We start from the raw sequence: 15,685 nt of genomic DNA, 5'->3' as shown, positions 1-15,685 counted from the left end.
TGGGGAAGGGGTCCCTGCAATGAGGGGACATTAGTTCTTGGGAGCTGACCATGTCTGTTCTGAGCCTAGCTGGGGCGGGGGACAGCACCAGCCCTTCCCCCCACCCACCCCAGGGTGACCCAGAACTGGCCAGAGCTCCCATGTCGGATCTGATCTCCCAGATGCTCAGATTCCGGGGTCAAGACCTGGGGGCGCCCTGAGAGATAGGGGCAAAGGACACTGGAGCCCCATGAGAGGTTACCTGGGGGACAGGGGACATTGGAGCTAGGGGCACAGGCGGAGGGAACCAGAGCTGGGGTCACTGAGGAGGGCAGTGAGGCTGCGGTTACCAAGGGAGGAGGAGGAGGGAGCAGTGACAGCCATCAGGATGAGCAGGGCTATCAGAGGGGACCATGAAGGCTCACCTGGGGGGCTTCCCGAGGCCCAGCCATCTCTCGGGGCTCCATGATGTAGGTGAAGTTCCCATCAGAGAAGACCCCACTGCAGAGAGAGAGGCGCAGCTCCCCCACTGTTCCCAGGCCCGGGGCCGGAGGCTTTCCCCAGCCACCCAGCTCCTCTCCATACTCACTGCAGCCCCTGGCAGGTGGAGAGGGCAGCAAAAGAGTGGGGGTTCCCTCGGAGCTTCCCCTGGTAATAGCAGTGGTCTCCAGCCCCCTGGAGGAAGAGCAGAAGGTAAGTGGACATGCCCCTCGCCCTGGCACGGAGGCATGGAGGATGGTCGAGGGCTGCTGAAGCTGCCCTGTGCATGCAGCTGGCTGCAGTCCTGGGTACACCTGGAAATCTGCAGCCTGGCTCTACTCCGGTCAAGCTCTTAATTTGCTGTTTCACCCTGGGAAAGTTCCTGGCCCTCTCTGGCCTCTACCTCACCTAGGAAATGAGGATATTGGACTGCATCAGTGGTTCTTAACCATTTGTTGAGGCTGGTACAGGGATCCCAGACTCCTCTGAGAAGAACAGCTAGCATTCATTAGCACCTGCTGTGTGCCACGCACTATTCTAAGCACTTACCGTGGATTAGCTCACTTAATCGGATGAACGCTATGGACTCGCTCCCAACATGTACACACAATTTCACACATAGTGTATTCAGATGCCACTGCCTCCGTGGTCCACCCCTGGACACGTGGTCCGTGGCTGAGAAACTGTGCGGAGTATGTGTCCTCCTGGCCCAGGTCAGAGGGGACCAGCACCCCGTTTCCTGCTTCCTGTAGAATTACTTGTGCTCCCGTTCCTGAACAGGCTGGGTGGGGGAGGAGGCTATTTATAGCCAGTCATTCATCTTTGCTGCGTCCCTGAGCCTCCAGGGCTGGGACCTTGGTGTCCCAGGCAGCCAGGAATTCCCAGAGCCTTGATGCTGAGCAAGATGGCATTTTCCCCAAGAATGTCTGGGCATGGAGCAGTGAGGGTGCTTGAATGCCTCCATGCTGGGCAGAGAGGTCAGCCAGGGTCAGGCTTCTGGAGCCAGGCGAGGGGAGCCCAGGGCTCCACACCCTTCGACAAGCCACCCTGACCTCAACCCTCAAAGCCTCCAAGGTGGGGAGATGGAGCATCCCGAGTGTAAAGTATACCCCAAACCCCATCTCCAACGGCCACCTGTCCCTTCATTCCGCCTCCTCTGTCCCCTTCCAGTGGCACTCACGGTGCTGTGCTGGGTTGTCCCTTCCCGGCTGAAATGGCGCTCCACGTATTGTGAGGAGAGGAGGTGACTGAAACAGTGCACGAGAGGAAGAAGGGGTCATTGGTGGAGCTGAGTCAGGCTTGGGTCCCTCCTTGGCTCAAATTCAGGTCCCCCGTCCCAGCCTCGTTTCCCGCTCCAGCCAGCCAAGTCCATGACATGCCTCGCTCACCCGCCTGCAGCCCTTCCTCCCAGGCTCAAGGCCACACTCACTGGTTCAGCTCCAGGTCCAGGGTGAAGTTGGAGTTGAAAGCTGGGATGACGAAACTCACCTGGGCCAGGTGGACAGGCTGGAAGTGGGGAAAGGGCAGAGAGGGAGTCAACTGGGGGAGGCCTGAAGGTGGGTATTGGGGAATCAGGGAAATCCTAGAACAGGGCATAGCCCTGGAGAGGGGAGGGCCCAGCCCAGCAGTTGTGAGGATCATTGATCTGGGGGCAAGATGCTTTGTGAAAACTCATCTTTCTGCAAGACTCTGTCCCTTCCCAGGGGGCAGGGGGCAGAAGTGCACATCCCTGGGCACCATCCACTCTGCCCACTGGGTCAGCGAAGGGAGCAGGTGCCACCCTACCTCTCTGGGGACAGTATCCAGGAGCAGCAAGGATGCAGAGAGGCAGCTCAGCCTGCCCAGTGCCTAGGCCAGGCCCTCCCTGTTGGCAGGGTCATCTCACCCTCAGGTGGATTAAACGGAGGCCCTCAGAAGTATTATGGGAAAGGGGCAAACAGGAGATGGGGTGCAGTGTGGCCCCAGAAACCTGCTGAAGCAGTGCCTCCTTTTCTGTCCCACTACCTTGGCCCCAGCCTCAAATTAAGGAGGAGGCCTCGGACTCTGCAGACAGGGGTAAAGTGGGTTAGAATTGATCGTGGGTCCTTAGAAGCTGGGGGGATGGGCACATGCCATCCTGTCAGTAGGAAAGAACTTGGCTCCCCTACTCCCAAGTCCATTGCCCTCTGCCTTGCCCAAAGCAGCTCATCTCATCTTTAATATTTCAATCTCATGGTTAATTTTTAAACACGGAAGTTTTCCTGATAAATTTTTCAGAGGGGACTTTGCAGTGGGGATGGGAGGCTCCGAGTTGCCATGGCAATGTACTAGGCCTGAGCAAGATGGCCGCCCCACCCAGCTTAGGCATCCAGCTACTGTAGGGGAGTAGAGACTCCAGACCTGAAGCTAGTGTGCCCCGAGGGAAAGCCATCCCAAGACAAGAAAGGGCAGGAGAGTTTGGGTTGAGGGGGAGTTGGCCTCTTGGCTCCCATGTCCCCACCCCAAGGTTTAGGTCCTAAAAAGATCAGGAAGTACGGAAGAGGCCTGAGAGGGGTTGGAGCCTTCTTCCCACCCTGTCCATTTGAGAAGACTAAAATGCAGGCCCCCAGATGAGGGTCCCACTACTATGTTGTGCAAATGTGAGGGATTTGTTTGTGCCTTTCTTTGGTAGGAAGCAGGTTGCAGGTTGCAGGATGGAAGGGAGCCTCAAGGTCACTAAATCATAGCCTGGTGCTAGTTGGCTTCATCGACCACCTGGATTCCTACTCTTTACTGAGCACTGTTCTAAATGCTTTACAAGTATTATCATATTTGGTCTTCACAACAACTCAATGAGATAGATGCTACTGTCATTCTCATCTGACAGATGGGGAAACTGAGGCACAGAGAGGATAACTAACTTGCCAAAGTCAACCAGCTAAGAAATGGTGGGATGGGACTCAAGTCTAGGGAATCAGATTCCAGGGCCTTCTCGCCAAAGGTAAAGTAAGATTTAAAATGGCCCAGTGTCCATGAGAGGCCCTGGGAGAGGGGGTGAAGTGTAGGGGTGAGGCAAGAGCCTAGGCAGGCAGCCCTCTGAGCCTCAGGGACACTGACTCACCCCATTCCAAGCTGACTGAGGCTCCAAGCTCTGTCCTGAGCCCCAAGAACATCGATCAGATTCGAAATGAAAAGTCAAGAACAAGGAGTCGCAGCTTCCCCCAACGGGCCTTGGGATCAGTTTTGCTACATTCCACCACCCTGGCGACTCTCTGCCCCATTCCCTCCTGGGCTTGGACTATCTCTGCTTTCCCCACTCATCCCTGCCTGGATCAGCTCTGCACTCCTCTGCCCCCAGGTCTGATGCAGCTTGTTCTTCCTGCTCCCCACTGATAAGCCCCTGTCCCTATCCTGGCCACTCAAAGAAGCAGCCTGTCCAGGCCCCTTTCCTTGATTCCACTTTCTTGGGCTGTGCAGCCTCAGGGATGATCCGGCAACCTCTCTGAGCCTCAGATTATCCCACTGAAAATGGTACGATGAGCCCAGACACAAGGCTGTGAGGTTGGCTTGTGCAGTGGGGGTCGGCTTGGGCCAGCAGGATTGTGGCAGAGTTGGCCCTGGCACTAGCAGACTCTCCCCCACTCGAGAAGTCAGTGAGATAACTCACTTGGCTTCTCCCCTCTCTGTGCAGGGAAAGCTGCCCCCACTGTATGGAAAGCCCAGACCGATAAGGGAGCAGACACCAGGTCCTCCTTATCCTCATCATTTCCTGCACCTGCCAAAGGCGGTGGGTGGGAGGAAGGGGAAGGAGACCAGACACCTGGGTGAGTTTGCCTGGCCTGATCTGGCCTGATATGGGGGAGCATGGGGGAATAACCCTGTTCGAAAGATGAGAAAGATCAAGCAAGCCCACCTCAGTCCCTGGGACCTCTGCATCCCAGACACCTGGGGAGGGGGCACCCTAAAACCACACCCCCTCAGCCAACCTTTAGGCTCGTGTTCTATCAAAGACAAACTAACTGTTCCTTGCCTGGTCTGCCTCATGCCCCTGATCTGCCCCTGACCTCTCCCATTACACCTCAGGGGGCCCCTTCTGTCCCCTGTCACCTGCCCTCCTCTGCAGCCAGCTCGGAGCAGCTGGTGACTGACTGGCCAGCCAGGCCTTGACCCTGTGCCCTACTCTTGCCTCTTGCTCTCTCTGGCTATCCAGCTCTCTCGTGCTCCAGCTCATTTGATCTCAACCAGCCCAGGAAGTCTGGTGCTCATTTTACAAATGCCAGGCTGAAGAGGCTCAGGGAGAGACACTTAGAGGTGACTGGCCCAGGGCCATACTGTGGAGGTACAGGATAGGGTCTCACTCTTGGGCTGGAGTTTCTGTCTACCATGGAAGCTGTGGCCACAGGAGTGGGGTGACTCTGCCCTCTCGAGGCTTCCCTGTTGCTGGCCTGTCCACTCCCCAGGCACTTGCTTGCACCCTGTGTCAGACCTGACCAAATACAGTGTGTAGAGGGAAGGAGGCAAAGATCTTGCCGAAGTCCCAGAATCACAAATACAGAGGCCAGGCCTCCATCCCAGACCCACAGAATCAGTCTTGGGAAGGGGAAACTGAAAATCTTTGGGGTTGCCAAACACCCTAGAAAATTTGAACATCTAGGCACTGCTCCCTAAATTCCTCCTTCCAAACCTTGATTTCTTCCCACGACCTTCTACTCCTCACTCTCTTCTGCAAAACCTTGCCTGCACCCACCAGCCCACAGAGGCTTTGGCCCCTCTCCACTCCTGGACCCTTATGCACGCAGTTCTTGACATCCTGATTCAGCTTTTCACATGTGTGACTGTTAGTCCCCTGGAGCATGGCTACACTCACCTTCCTCCCTGCCAGGGCTCAATACCCATGTTGAATGAAAAGGCATCAGAAGGCCTGAGTCAGCGGCTTAACCTCTCTTGAGCCTCAGTTTCCCCATTGGTGAATTAAATGAAAGCCCCTTTTAACATGTTATTATCACAAGGATTAGCAATAATAATAATAAACGAAGAAGGAAGTGTAAATGGTCCAGCTGGACAGGGCTTTGAGGAGCTAGATCAATTGCATGGGCTGGGTGGTGGCAGATGGGGAGGAGCCGGAGGGGCGGGGGCCCCACCTGAGAGGAATCTCTTTCCCCCAGCAGTTGACTCTCCTGTGTCCAAGATTCGATGAGGCTTCACTTATCAGCAGGACAGCGGGAGTCCCAGATAGTGAGAACAGTTGGACGAATTTTTGATAATGGGATCTGACCTAAATAGTTGAGGACAGAGTCACTTCCTTACAGGGTCATTAGTCCCTCTGAGGACAGACCCTGGACAGCTGGGTCCCTTTAGGCAGCCAGCAGGGGTGCTTAGGGAAGTCAAGCCAACAGGCCAGAGTCTGGTTAAAGAGGCCTCAAGACTCCGACCCGTGCTGCCCCTCCCTTGAAACCCTGTATGGAGCCTAACGAGTAACCCCAAAATGCCCTGGCTCCTGCTTCTGACACCCAGCTCTTATACCAGCACCTGACCCTGACATCAGGAGGGAGGGCAGGCCTCCCAGATGTTGAACATCTGCTCTTGCTGGATCCTAAGCAGGACACCTGTTCATCATCTCCTCCGGTCCTTGCAGCAGCTGGAGTGAAGTGGAGATGACTGTTATCTCCACTTCATGGATGAGAAAGGTGGGATTTAGAAGGCATCAGCAGCCGGCCCAGGTCACTCAGTCAGAAGGAGTGGAGCTGGGACCCACTGAGGCTGCCCCACACCAAAGCCACATGTGCAGCCTTTCAGGCAGTTTAGCCTCCTGCATGAACACTCCCTCTGCCCAGCCTCGTGTCAGGCCCTCGCTGGAGCAGGCTGAGACCTGCATGAGCCCTAGCCCTGGCTTCCGGCCACTAGCCCCTCTCCCAGGATCCCCTCCTGCCTCTGAACCCAGGACAGCACTGTGACCTTGACTGCAGAGACCACAGTGAGATACTAGGGCTCCGGACACGGACCCTGTGGCTCCCTGCCCCTGACTGCCATCTTGCAAAGGCTGGGGACTGAGGCTTGCCCCAGTGTCCCCAAACCTTCTGTAGGAAGAAAACAAAAACACTGTAGCACATCTCCAGCCGAGGGCTTCTGGGGTGGCATTTCCAGTACATGCTGGTCTGGGCGGTTCTCACAAGCCCTCAGCCCAATGACTGAGGTCCCCTCCCCCAGGTGGCTCAGATGAGGGTCTGTCTCCTGGGCCTGGGACCCTACACCCACCCGCCCTGTTCTCTTACATCCCGCCCTCTCCTTGGTTCTGAAGGAGTTGGGTTGCCCAAGGGCATGCACAACCCACACAGCAGATTTGTGTGGATTAGAAAAAGGGTCCCCTCAGAATGCATGCAGCTCCATGAGCCCCCTGATTTCATTCAGTCCACGTGCCCAGGCAGTCTTGTGCAGTGAACAACCAGTGCAGCTGAACACTGTGGCCCTACTTGTCCTCCTTCACCCCTCAGCTGCAGGCTCCCTGTGACCACAGGTTTCTGCACTTCCAGAAACTCCCCCACTTCTCTGGGCCTTGGGTTGAGTCTGCTTCTAAACTGGACAGAAGTGAGGTGTTGAGAGCAGTATCTCTGAGAGAGAGAGGCAGAGAGTACATGGTTAAGACTGTTGTTCTCGGTATCAATCTTGACTCTGCCACTTAAGTGCTGTGTGACCTGGGTAGCTACTTCACCTCTCTGTGCCTGTTACCCCATCTGTGAAATGGGAATGCTAACAGCCCTACCTCCTGGAATTGTGATGAGGATGAAATAAGTTAATACACATAAAGGCAGAACAGTGCCTGCCCCCAGTAAGGGCCCAGTGAATTCTAATTTCTCTAGCTTCTAATTCCTTCCTGGCCACTTTCCCTTTCCCCTTTGCCCCGCTACAAAAGCCAGGAATCCTCGCACACAAAGCCCTTTCGTGTCACTGCCAGCCGGCAGCGGGCGGGGCTGAGATTAATATTATCCTTATTTTAGGATTGGCTCAGAAAGGTGCTGTGACCAGCCCAAAGCCAGAGCAGGTTAGCCCCCCGGGTCTACTATTCCGGCCCTGCCAGCCAGCATGTGCCTCCAGACTTGCCCTATGAGCCACAGCAGATAGACATCTTGCTGACCCAGCACCTTGCCTGGCCTGAGGTCTCAAACCAGTGCAATAACTTCGGATAAAGCTCAACAGCACCGGGGTGGGGGTACTTCCTGTTGGGACACTTGGGCTCAATGCTGTACTGTCTCCACCATCAGCCTAAAGGTTCCAAGGCCAGGTGGGAGGTAGAGCATTGCAACGTCTCCTTCCGGTCAGGGGGAAATATTCTGGACATGTCTTTTTGTCTCCCTTGACCTTCCACCTTGTACTAGGTGGGATTGGGGATATGCCCCCATGCCAAAATCCAGAGAGTCCCCAGGGGCAGAATGGTGCAGTGGGAAGTATCTGGTCTTGGTGAAAATCACTGTTTAAGATTTGATTGACTTTGAGCAAGTGACTTAACCTCTCTGAGTCACAGTTTGCTGATCTACAAAATGGATAGACAAAAATTACCCGCCTTACAGGGTCGTGAGAATTCCACCTAAGGGGTACAGATAAGGCAGGGCTATGAGGAAGTCCCCTGGGGTAAGGTTTCTGGGAAGGCTCAATCCCAGAGAGACTCCCCACACACACTCTGGAGGTGACCACTGCCTCACAGAGCCACAGAACCCTCTACCCCCACCTCCTCAGACACTCCCTTAGGCATATTCAGAGTGGGTCACACACACATCGCACATGCATACATGCCACCCACTCACCCAACAGAATGACACCCAAAGAGACTCCTTCCACCTCTGCACACTCAGCCCCTCCAGTCTCTCCACACGGTCACAGACACCACCATACCAAGAACGCCTCACTTCAGGAAGGACTAGCTGAAGGAGCACCCACTCTTCCTCCCTACCTGGCCCTATGTTTTTCTCTCCCCTTGTCCTCTGACCCCACCCATCGCATCACCTCATCTCCTTATCCGGACATCCCCTAAAGCACCAGCCAGGCGTCCTGGCAGCGTTAAGTGACAGTCAGCTCCCAGACAGCCTGGCCCTGGGATTGCAGGGTTCCTGGAGCCAGGATGCCAGGAAAAAGTGAGATCAAGGACTGGCCAGCTAGCCTCGGGACCCATCACTTACAGCCCCACCTCAGGCGCTGCAGGCCTGGGTGGAGATATCAGGCATTCTACCCCTTCCTTCCAGCCTCTCCAGGCTCCTGACTGATAAGCTTCCCCACCACCCCACTTACCCAAGACACTATGGAATGATAACCCACTACACCTCCCCCCCTCTGCACTGCCTGGATGAGTGGTCCATCTATTATGCCTGTACGCTTCTGCTCCATTCCATTTTCCCAGCAGGTGCCCCCACCCCCAAGCACCCCCACAGCCCCTCCACCCCCCCCTAAGGGCTTTTAACTAAGTACATTAGGCAGGGCCAGATGCCAGTCTGACAGATGTCTGCAATGTTAGCCTCCGTTTCCCTCCTTCCTCCCTCTGCCCAGCCCAATGTACCTCCCACCACTCCCAGCTGCCCAAACTTCTCAGACCTCTGTTGCAGCCTCCTCTGAGTCTCTCCTCTACACCTATTCCTGCCAGGCCTTTGCCATCGCGCCCTCCACCGCCCCCATTGGCCTGGCTAACTTTCAGCTTTGAGCTCCTGGAGAGCTGAGATGTGCTGAATGAATATTCCATCTGGGTGATTATTATTCACATGATATTAATTAATTATTAATTGCAATTAATCTCCTTCATTCCTAACCTTCCTCTGGGAGGCAGAAAGGGCCTGGCAGCTGAAAGGGACAGGGGTGGGTGGCATTTGTGGGTGAGCTTGGGGCCTGGAACCTTTTTCCATGGCCCCACCCTCAACGAGAACAGGAAGGAGAACAACAAGCCTATCAGTGCACAGGGGAAAACTGAGGCAGGAGCAAAGCACTAAGCTGTTCTAAAAAAGCCCAGTAAGGGTGGCTGCGGTGAGAACTCAGGAACTCTAATCCCTGACTGAGCTCTTAGCTGCTTTTCCCCGCCCAGCTTGGGTATTGCCCTGCCCGGCTTCGGTAGTACCCTGCCCAAGCCCGGCTGGAGGAGAACCACTTGCCTTGGCAGGCGAGGAGTGGGGCTGGCAGAAGGCTGACCAAGGTTGAACTGGGCTTTCGGGTCTGCTGAGGGCAGGAGATCCCCATGATGGAGGAGGGGGCCTGGACCCCGGCAGGTGGGTGCTTCCGCTAGTGCCCATTTGGTAGCCCATTGCACAAAAGGGGAAGCAGCAGGAGCCAAGAGCCTACGAGGCGCCCAAACCTTGGTTGCCCCTGGCCTCCCTTGGGCTCTAAGGCCTGTTCCAGCCCCCTGGCCTCCCCACCCAACCCCACTCACCAGGCCACCTGGCGACTCCTGGCGGACCCTGGTGTCCAACTGCTGCTTTCGGACCTCTCCTCCGGAGCTCTCCCCCACCAGACGACTGGGCTCTGTAACCTCAGGGGTTTCTGGGCCCCACAACTGGGGTGAGACCCTCCAACGCAGAGCAGCAGCAGGACCCCGGGTCCCAAGACCTGGGGAGACAAGGCCATAGCTGCAGGTCGATGCCCACCGTGGGGCAAGGGACTTGAGAATGGGGTAGGTGCCCGTACCCCACTCTGGAGAGACCCTGGGAGTCCTAGGGGTCTAGGTGAGAGGCTATGCTGCCTTGAAGAGGGAAGAATCCGATGGGATGGGGAGCGGGCCAGGAGCTTCACTCTTGCCCGTCACGACTGCCCCCCCAACCAAACCTGCAGAGACCCGCAGAGTCTGCCGGCCGGCGGCAGGGGGATAGCCGCGGTGGGGCGGACCAGACGAGGACAGGTGGGTGTCCGCACCTTCCTTTTCCCCAGCCCCCACCCTCCCGCGCTCTGGACAGGCTGTCACCCGGAGCTCTGCAGGAAAATGTGGCTGCAGCGGAAACCGCCGCAAAACCCGGGGCGGGGGCAGGGAGGGGGCGCCGGGCTCGCAGACGGGGGGTCACTCACCCGGCGCGGGGAGCAGCAGCAGCAGCAGCAGCAGCAGCAGCAGCGCCGCGATCGCCCAGCGCCGCAGCCGCCTCATGGCTCGTTCATAATCCTCCGGGTCCGGGGGCTGCGGCTGAGCGGCGCGGTGCAGGCGGAGGCGGGACACGGGCGGGGGCGCGGGCTGCGGAGCCGCGGGCGGGGTCGCCGGCCGGGCGGGGGACGAGGCTGGCGGCGGCGGGGAGGGCGCCCGGCTCAGCGCGCTCCGGCCGCGGCCATCCCGGCGCGGCGGCGGGCCGGGTTAAGAGCGGAGCGGCGAGCACGTGAGCCGAGGGCCCGCCCCCGCCCCCCGGGCCTCCCCCCCGAGGCGGGCAGGGCCCGGGCCGCCGAGACCGAGGACAAAAGAGGCACCGCCCCGGGGCCGGACTTCCTGCACCACCTCGGCCCCCCTGGGCAGGTGCAGAGCAGGGCGCACCCGGTCCCTGTCTTGAGACCCCCTCCTCGGCCACCCCTTGTTTGGGGAGCTCCGAAGACTTGTAGGGGGAGGGAGGCGGGATACACAGAAACCCCCGGGCTCTGACCTGGTGACTGCAGGTCTGGGGACCCGTGCGATCGAGGCGTGGGGGCGTGGCTGCCCCGCCCAGGTTCGCCCCCTGGGCTTTATACCCTGGAGGGTGCTTCCCTAGACCCAGACCGGAACGCCCAGGTCGACCGAAGGTTTTTGGAGTTGGGAAGGTTGGGAGCCAGGGACGCGACGAAGGGCAAAGGCTCCTTTAGCTAACGGCTTGCTGAGCATCTCTGGGATCTTTCGCCCACCGCGCGGCGCAGGTCATTGTGGAGTTCCCCCACATCCTTGGTCCAGATCCCTTTCCATCCTGCAACCTGCTTTTCTGCGCCGTAGATGCCCCTGCCTCCAGGAGGACTTCAGGATTTGCAGTCACCAGAGCTACCAGGAGGGGTCTCTGAGCTCCTGAGTCCTTCATACAGAGCACCCCAACCCTTCCCTGCAAACATCATATACACTAGCCAGGTCACTTACATGCGATTTGCATGCTCCATTTCTACCCCCTTGTTAGCCCAAATCTTTGAGGAGCAGAAGATACCTGTGAAGCCCCTCAGCTTCCCCTCTCTGGCCCTGTCTGCAAACCACTTGCCCTCCCAACCTACCCCCAAGCTGGGCCTCTCCAGCCCAGTTCCTGGGCTTCTGGGCACCATGGGTCCCCAGACTGGGGGTGAGGATCTCTGACCTCTGCTAAGAATCCTAGGAGCCTGAGACCTGAGATGGGGTGGGGAGTGGTAGGTAGCGCATGGCCACCGCTGGTGAGGCCCCACCCTGACCCTGTGCCCAAAGTCAGAGCCTCCTTTGAACCCACCCTGGGAGACCACAGGTCACTGAGAAACAGCAGTGGAGACAGGGAACCCCTTCTTGGGTCCTCTGCTTTCCCAGGGGACCCGGAGCCACCACCGGGGATGGAGGAGCTGCCTCAAGCTCGTGATAGTCTCCCCCCACCCCCAGTTCTATTTTAGGCCCAGGAGAGGTGAGAAGGCAATTTCCCAAGAGGCACTGACATCAATGCTAGAAATGGGTGACTCCCCCTCTCCAGCCACCTGCCACTCCAGACCCAGATGTTTAGCAAGGCTGAGCCAATTGTTTCTTCACTCTGGAGACATCTTGGAATCCTATTCCAGGGTTTAGGGGCCAGGAGGCTCCCGGGGATGAGGACCTACACTATGTGATAGTCCCCGGAAACCTATAACTACCCAGAAGAGAAGTATTGTGCTTTTCATTTTACAAATGGGGAAACTGATGCTTCGAGAGGCTACGCAAGCCTCTTAAAAGTCATGCAGCTGATCAGTGAGAGGCGCATCCCATAATCCAGGGTCCCACTTATCTCTGGCCACCCCATCCCCACCTCTGCCTTCTATCTGGGACCTACAGGGGGACTGGTCCATCTATCCCACTCCTCCCTCCGCAGCCCACCCCCCACCACTAGGGTGAGTCTGTCCTGCCCCACCTGTGCCATGTTCCAGGACCACATTAGTGAACCCTGATCTGATGTGTCCCCCAAAAGGATAGATGGGGTTTATCATTTCACAGTGGAGGGTCCTGGGCCTGGGAGGGTCTGGATCCTCTCTTGCAACGTGCCCGAGACCACACAGAGAGCCCCATCTGTGGCCTGGGCCTCCAAGGCTGAGGCACCTTCCTACCACTTCTGTGGCCCTGGTTTCTTGAGTTTCCTGTTGGGAAGACCTTCCTGGACCCCAGAATGACTTCTCTCTGGTGACATTCTGGGCCAGCTCTAGTGGAGGCTCAATTGTATGGCCCCTTAGCCCCTAGCAGTTCCTTATCTCCCTGGGTTCCCTAGTTCTGAGCAGGCCCAGTGAGGCATCTTGACTTTCTCTTGACCACATCTCACTTCCCAGCCCGAGGCCTCATCTCCCCCATCTTGTCTTCCATATTAACTCTGCTACAAGCTTCATGACTCTCCTAAGCAGGAAGCTTGCTTCGATTCCCTCACCCACTTTCCAAATGAGGTTGGGGGCTGTGGAGACAGCCTTTCCTCAAACCAGGGGCCCCTGGGGGAATCCCACCCCAATCCCACTGTGATGGCAGTTTCCTTTGGTCCCTTCTGCCCATTGCTTGGTTCCCCCAAGAGGAGGCCTGGGTATGCTAGAAATCAGAGCCTGGTGGCCACCATTCCTGCTGTACTGATTCCACTCTCAGGTCACCCTTTCTGATGGAGCTGTTAGGCTCTAGTCCCCAGCCCTCCCTCAGGAGGCCCCCCTACCACCAAGGAGTCTAGGTCCTCTTTTCCCTGCAGTTCTTCCTGCCTTTCAACTAATTCTTCTCTCCTGTTTTCCTGCACAGGGGCCAAGCTGGGCTGCTGTAGGGCCAAGACCTAGTCCCAGCAGTTAGGTAAGTGAGGGGTGTCAGCTGCCCCAGTCCTGGGGCAGAGCGATGAGTGATGATTCCTGCCAATGGAGGATGTCCAGGCCTTGTGCCCAGCCCTCAAGGCCTGCAGCAGAGATCACACCAGGTACGGGGGCAAGGTGGAGTGGTGGATAAGAGCAGGACTCAGGGCTCCAGGCAACCAGCTGGGGTCCCAATCCCAGTTAATGGTTCTGTGACCTTGATCAAGCCCCACAGCGTCTCTGAGTCTTGGTTTCCTCATCTGTGAAATGGAGGCTAGAAAAGCCCTCTCTTGCAGTGCTACTGGGGGCTAAGTAAGCAGATGAGCCTTGAGTGCTCAGAGCAGTGCCTGGTGCACAGAAGGGGCTCACTCGTCCTCCGCTCTCACCATCCATGTTGACCTTAAGGTGCTGAGGAGAAAGTCAGCTTCCTGGCCCTTGTCTAGGACCCAAGGGACTCCTTTATGGCTTGGGGGCCTTGGGGCCCTCTCTACCCAGCACATGGAAAGACTACACTTGGTGACATAATGTTGAGGGGTAGGGAGCAGAGGAAATGCCCACAGCATTGGGACAGGAAGTTCATTCTGCTTCTGCCCAGATCTCAGCCCAGTGTGTCCTTTCCACCAGGAGAGGACTGCACTTGACATGCTAATATTCCTCTGAGGGGAGCCTCACACTCCTTCCTCTTTGTTGTCCAAATGACCGCCTTCTTTAATCTTGGAAGCTCTATGGCCTCACCTCAGGGAGTTGGAAGCATCCAGGGTGCCAGAATCTTGGGTCACCCATCCTTTGAGAGTTCATAATTCACAAACTTAGTCATGCCTCCAAGGGCCTGACATGCTGGGGGTGGGGTGCAGCACATACCCCACTGCCCCTCCTCCCCCATGCAAGGGATCTTTTCCGGAGTGCTGGAGAACCAGCCATCAGAAAATGGAGGGCCCAAGTATGAAGTGGCTCGTAGACCCTGTTAGTGGCTTCATTTACGAATTTACGCTGGAGATGGGGATACGGGTCAGAGAGCTGTCATGAGGTGGGAGGTTAGTGAAAATGAACTCTATCGAGAGTCAGATGCTGTAGAGGAACTGAAATGTCAAAGAGGGAGGAATCACAGGTGTGTGGGGAGGGGAGGTTGCGAGGCAGAGGTGGGGGATGGGGTGGTAGTGGTAATAAGTTAGTTTGAGTGTTTACATGTGCCTAGCCCAGTATCTCACAGAGCTGATTTATTTCTTGTGACTTCCTAATGAGACAGCAACTATTACTTCCACTTTTCAGATTAAGAAAAGTTTCAGGAGTTTGCCAAAGGTCACAAAAAGGCAGGATCTGGATTTGAACTCAGGCCCCTGTGGCCTGAAGGCTTACACTACAGGGTTCACAGAGAATATGGAATATAAACTTAAAGAGTGGGGGTATTCTTCCTGTTGTCGAAGGGCATTCCAAGTCAGGGACCAAGAGCAAAGACATACCTGGATTGCCTGCACTGGTCAGAAACAAGTGGATCAGCCTGAATGAGTGGGGTTTGGGGGAAGGAGGTGGCAGAGACAACGAAGCAGGTTGGGCATAAGCGGGGGATGGTCAGCAGGGAGAGTGAACTGGTTGGAGTGGCAGAGGGGGCAGGAGTCAGAGATGCCAGGAGAGATGACAGTGGGAAGAGGGAGCCAGGCTTGGACCACGAATGAGTTCCCAGGTAAGTTGGTCTGTGGTGGCAGCAGGATGGGAGGGGTACAAGGGATTTGTTGGAGGTCATGGTATTTTATTATTGGAAGGAAAGATCCTTGAAATCATCTCATCCAAGCCCCTCACTTAGATAAGGAAACCAAGACTGAGATAGTAAAGGGACTTGCCGAAAGTCACAATATGAATCGGGGTAGTGGCTAGATCTCCTGTTTCTAATCTTCACCTCACACAGGGGAAGATTAGAATTCAGAAGGGAGTCAGGGGTGGAGCTACTGATTCAGGTCACAACTGCAAAGGGAAAGAACCGGTGCGCAGAGGTGACCAGGGTCCCAGGCTCTTGTCTTGGGAAGCAGTGAGGACTGGAGGGCTCGTTAAGGCTCTGAGAGTGACTCAGGACTACAGGTCAGGCCTGTGCTGAATGAGTAAAGAGAGGGCAGAGGCTGGGGAGAGAGGGGAACCAGGCTAACCTGGAGTTGCTGGGAGTCGGGGAGCCGGGTTTCAAGAAGGTGGGAAAGGAGAAAAGGACCCCAACTTTGGTAATTAGCAGGTAATCCAGTGACCTTGGGATAGACAATTCCAGCTGAACTCTTCCTTAGTAAAGGTTTGTTACGGGAAGGAGGTACAGACATGGAGGCAGTGGCTATAGACCTTAGGAAGTAGCCAGGGAACAGGAGGA

The 15,685-nt window shown here is 56.5% G+C and overlaps 1 protein-coding gene across 1 annotated transcript; it reads right to left on the bottom strand.

The window, feature by feature from the left end:
* Positions 1 to 23: 23 nt before the first annotated feature.
* On the bottom strand, positions 24 to 10,622 carry LOC120589232 (disintegrin and metalloproteinase domain-containing protein 11-like). Its single transcript, XM_039846737.1, has 7 exons — positions 10,450 to 10,622; positions 9,821 to 9,996; positions 1,889 to 1,965; positions 1,640 to 1,706; positions 569 to 654; positions 405 to 480; positions 24 to 196 (listed from the first exon to the last, which is right to left on the bottom strand). Exons 1-7 carry the CDS (start codon positions 10,523 to 10,525, stop codon positions 179 to 181), a joined length of 576 nt encoding a protein of 191 aa, XP_039702671.1. The 5' UTR covers positions 10,526 to 10,622; the 3' UTR covers positions 24 to 178.
* Between the last annotated feature and the right edge of the window lie 5,063 nt (positions 10,623 to 15,685).

This window comes from Pteropus medius, unplaced genomic scaffold (assembly GCF_902729225.1).
Source record: "Pteropus medius unplaced genomic scaffold, Ma_sr-lr_union100, whole genome shotgun sequence".
In the NCBI taxonomy this organism is placed as follows: Eukaryota; Metazoa; Chordata; class Mammalia; order Chiroptera; family Pteropodidae; genus Pteropus; species Pteropus medius.
Note: the sequence above shows the minus strand (reverse complement) of the source record. Positions and strands in the feature narration are given on the sequence as shown.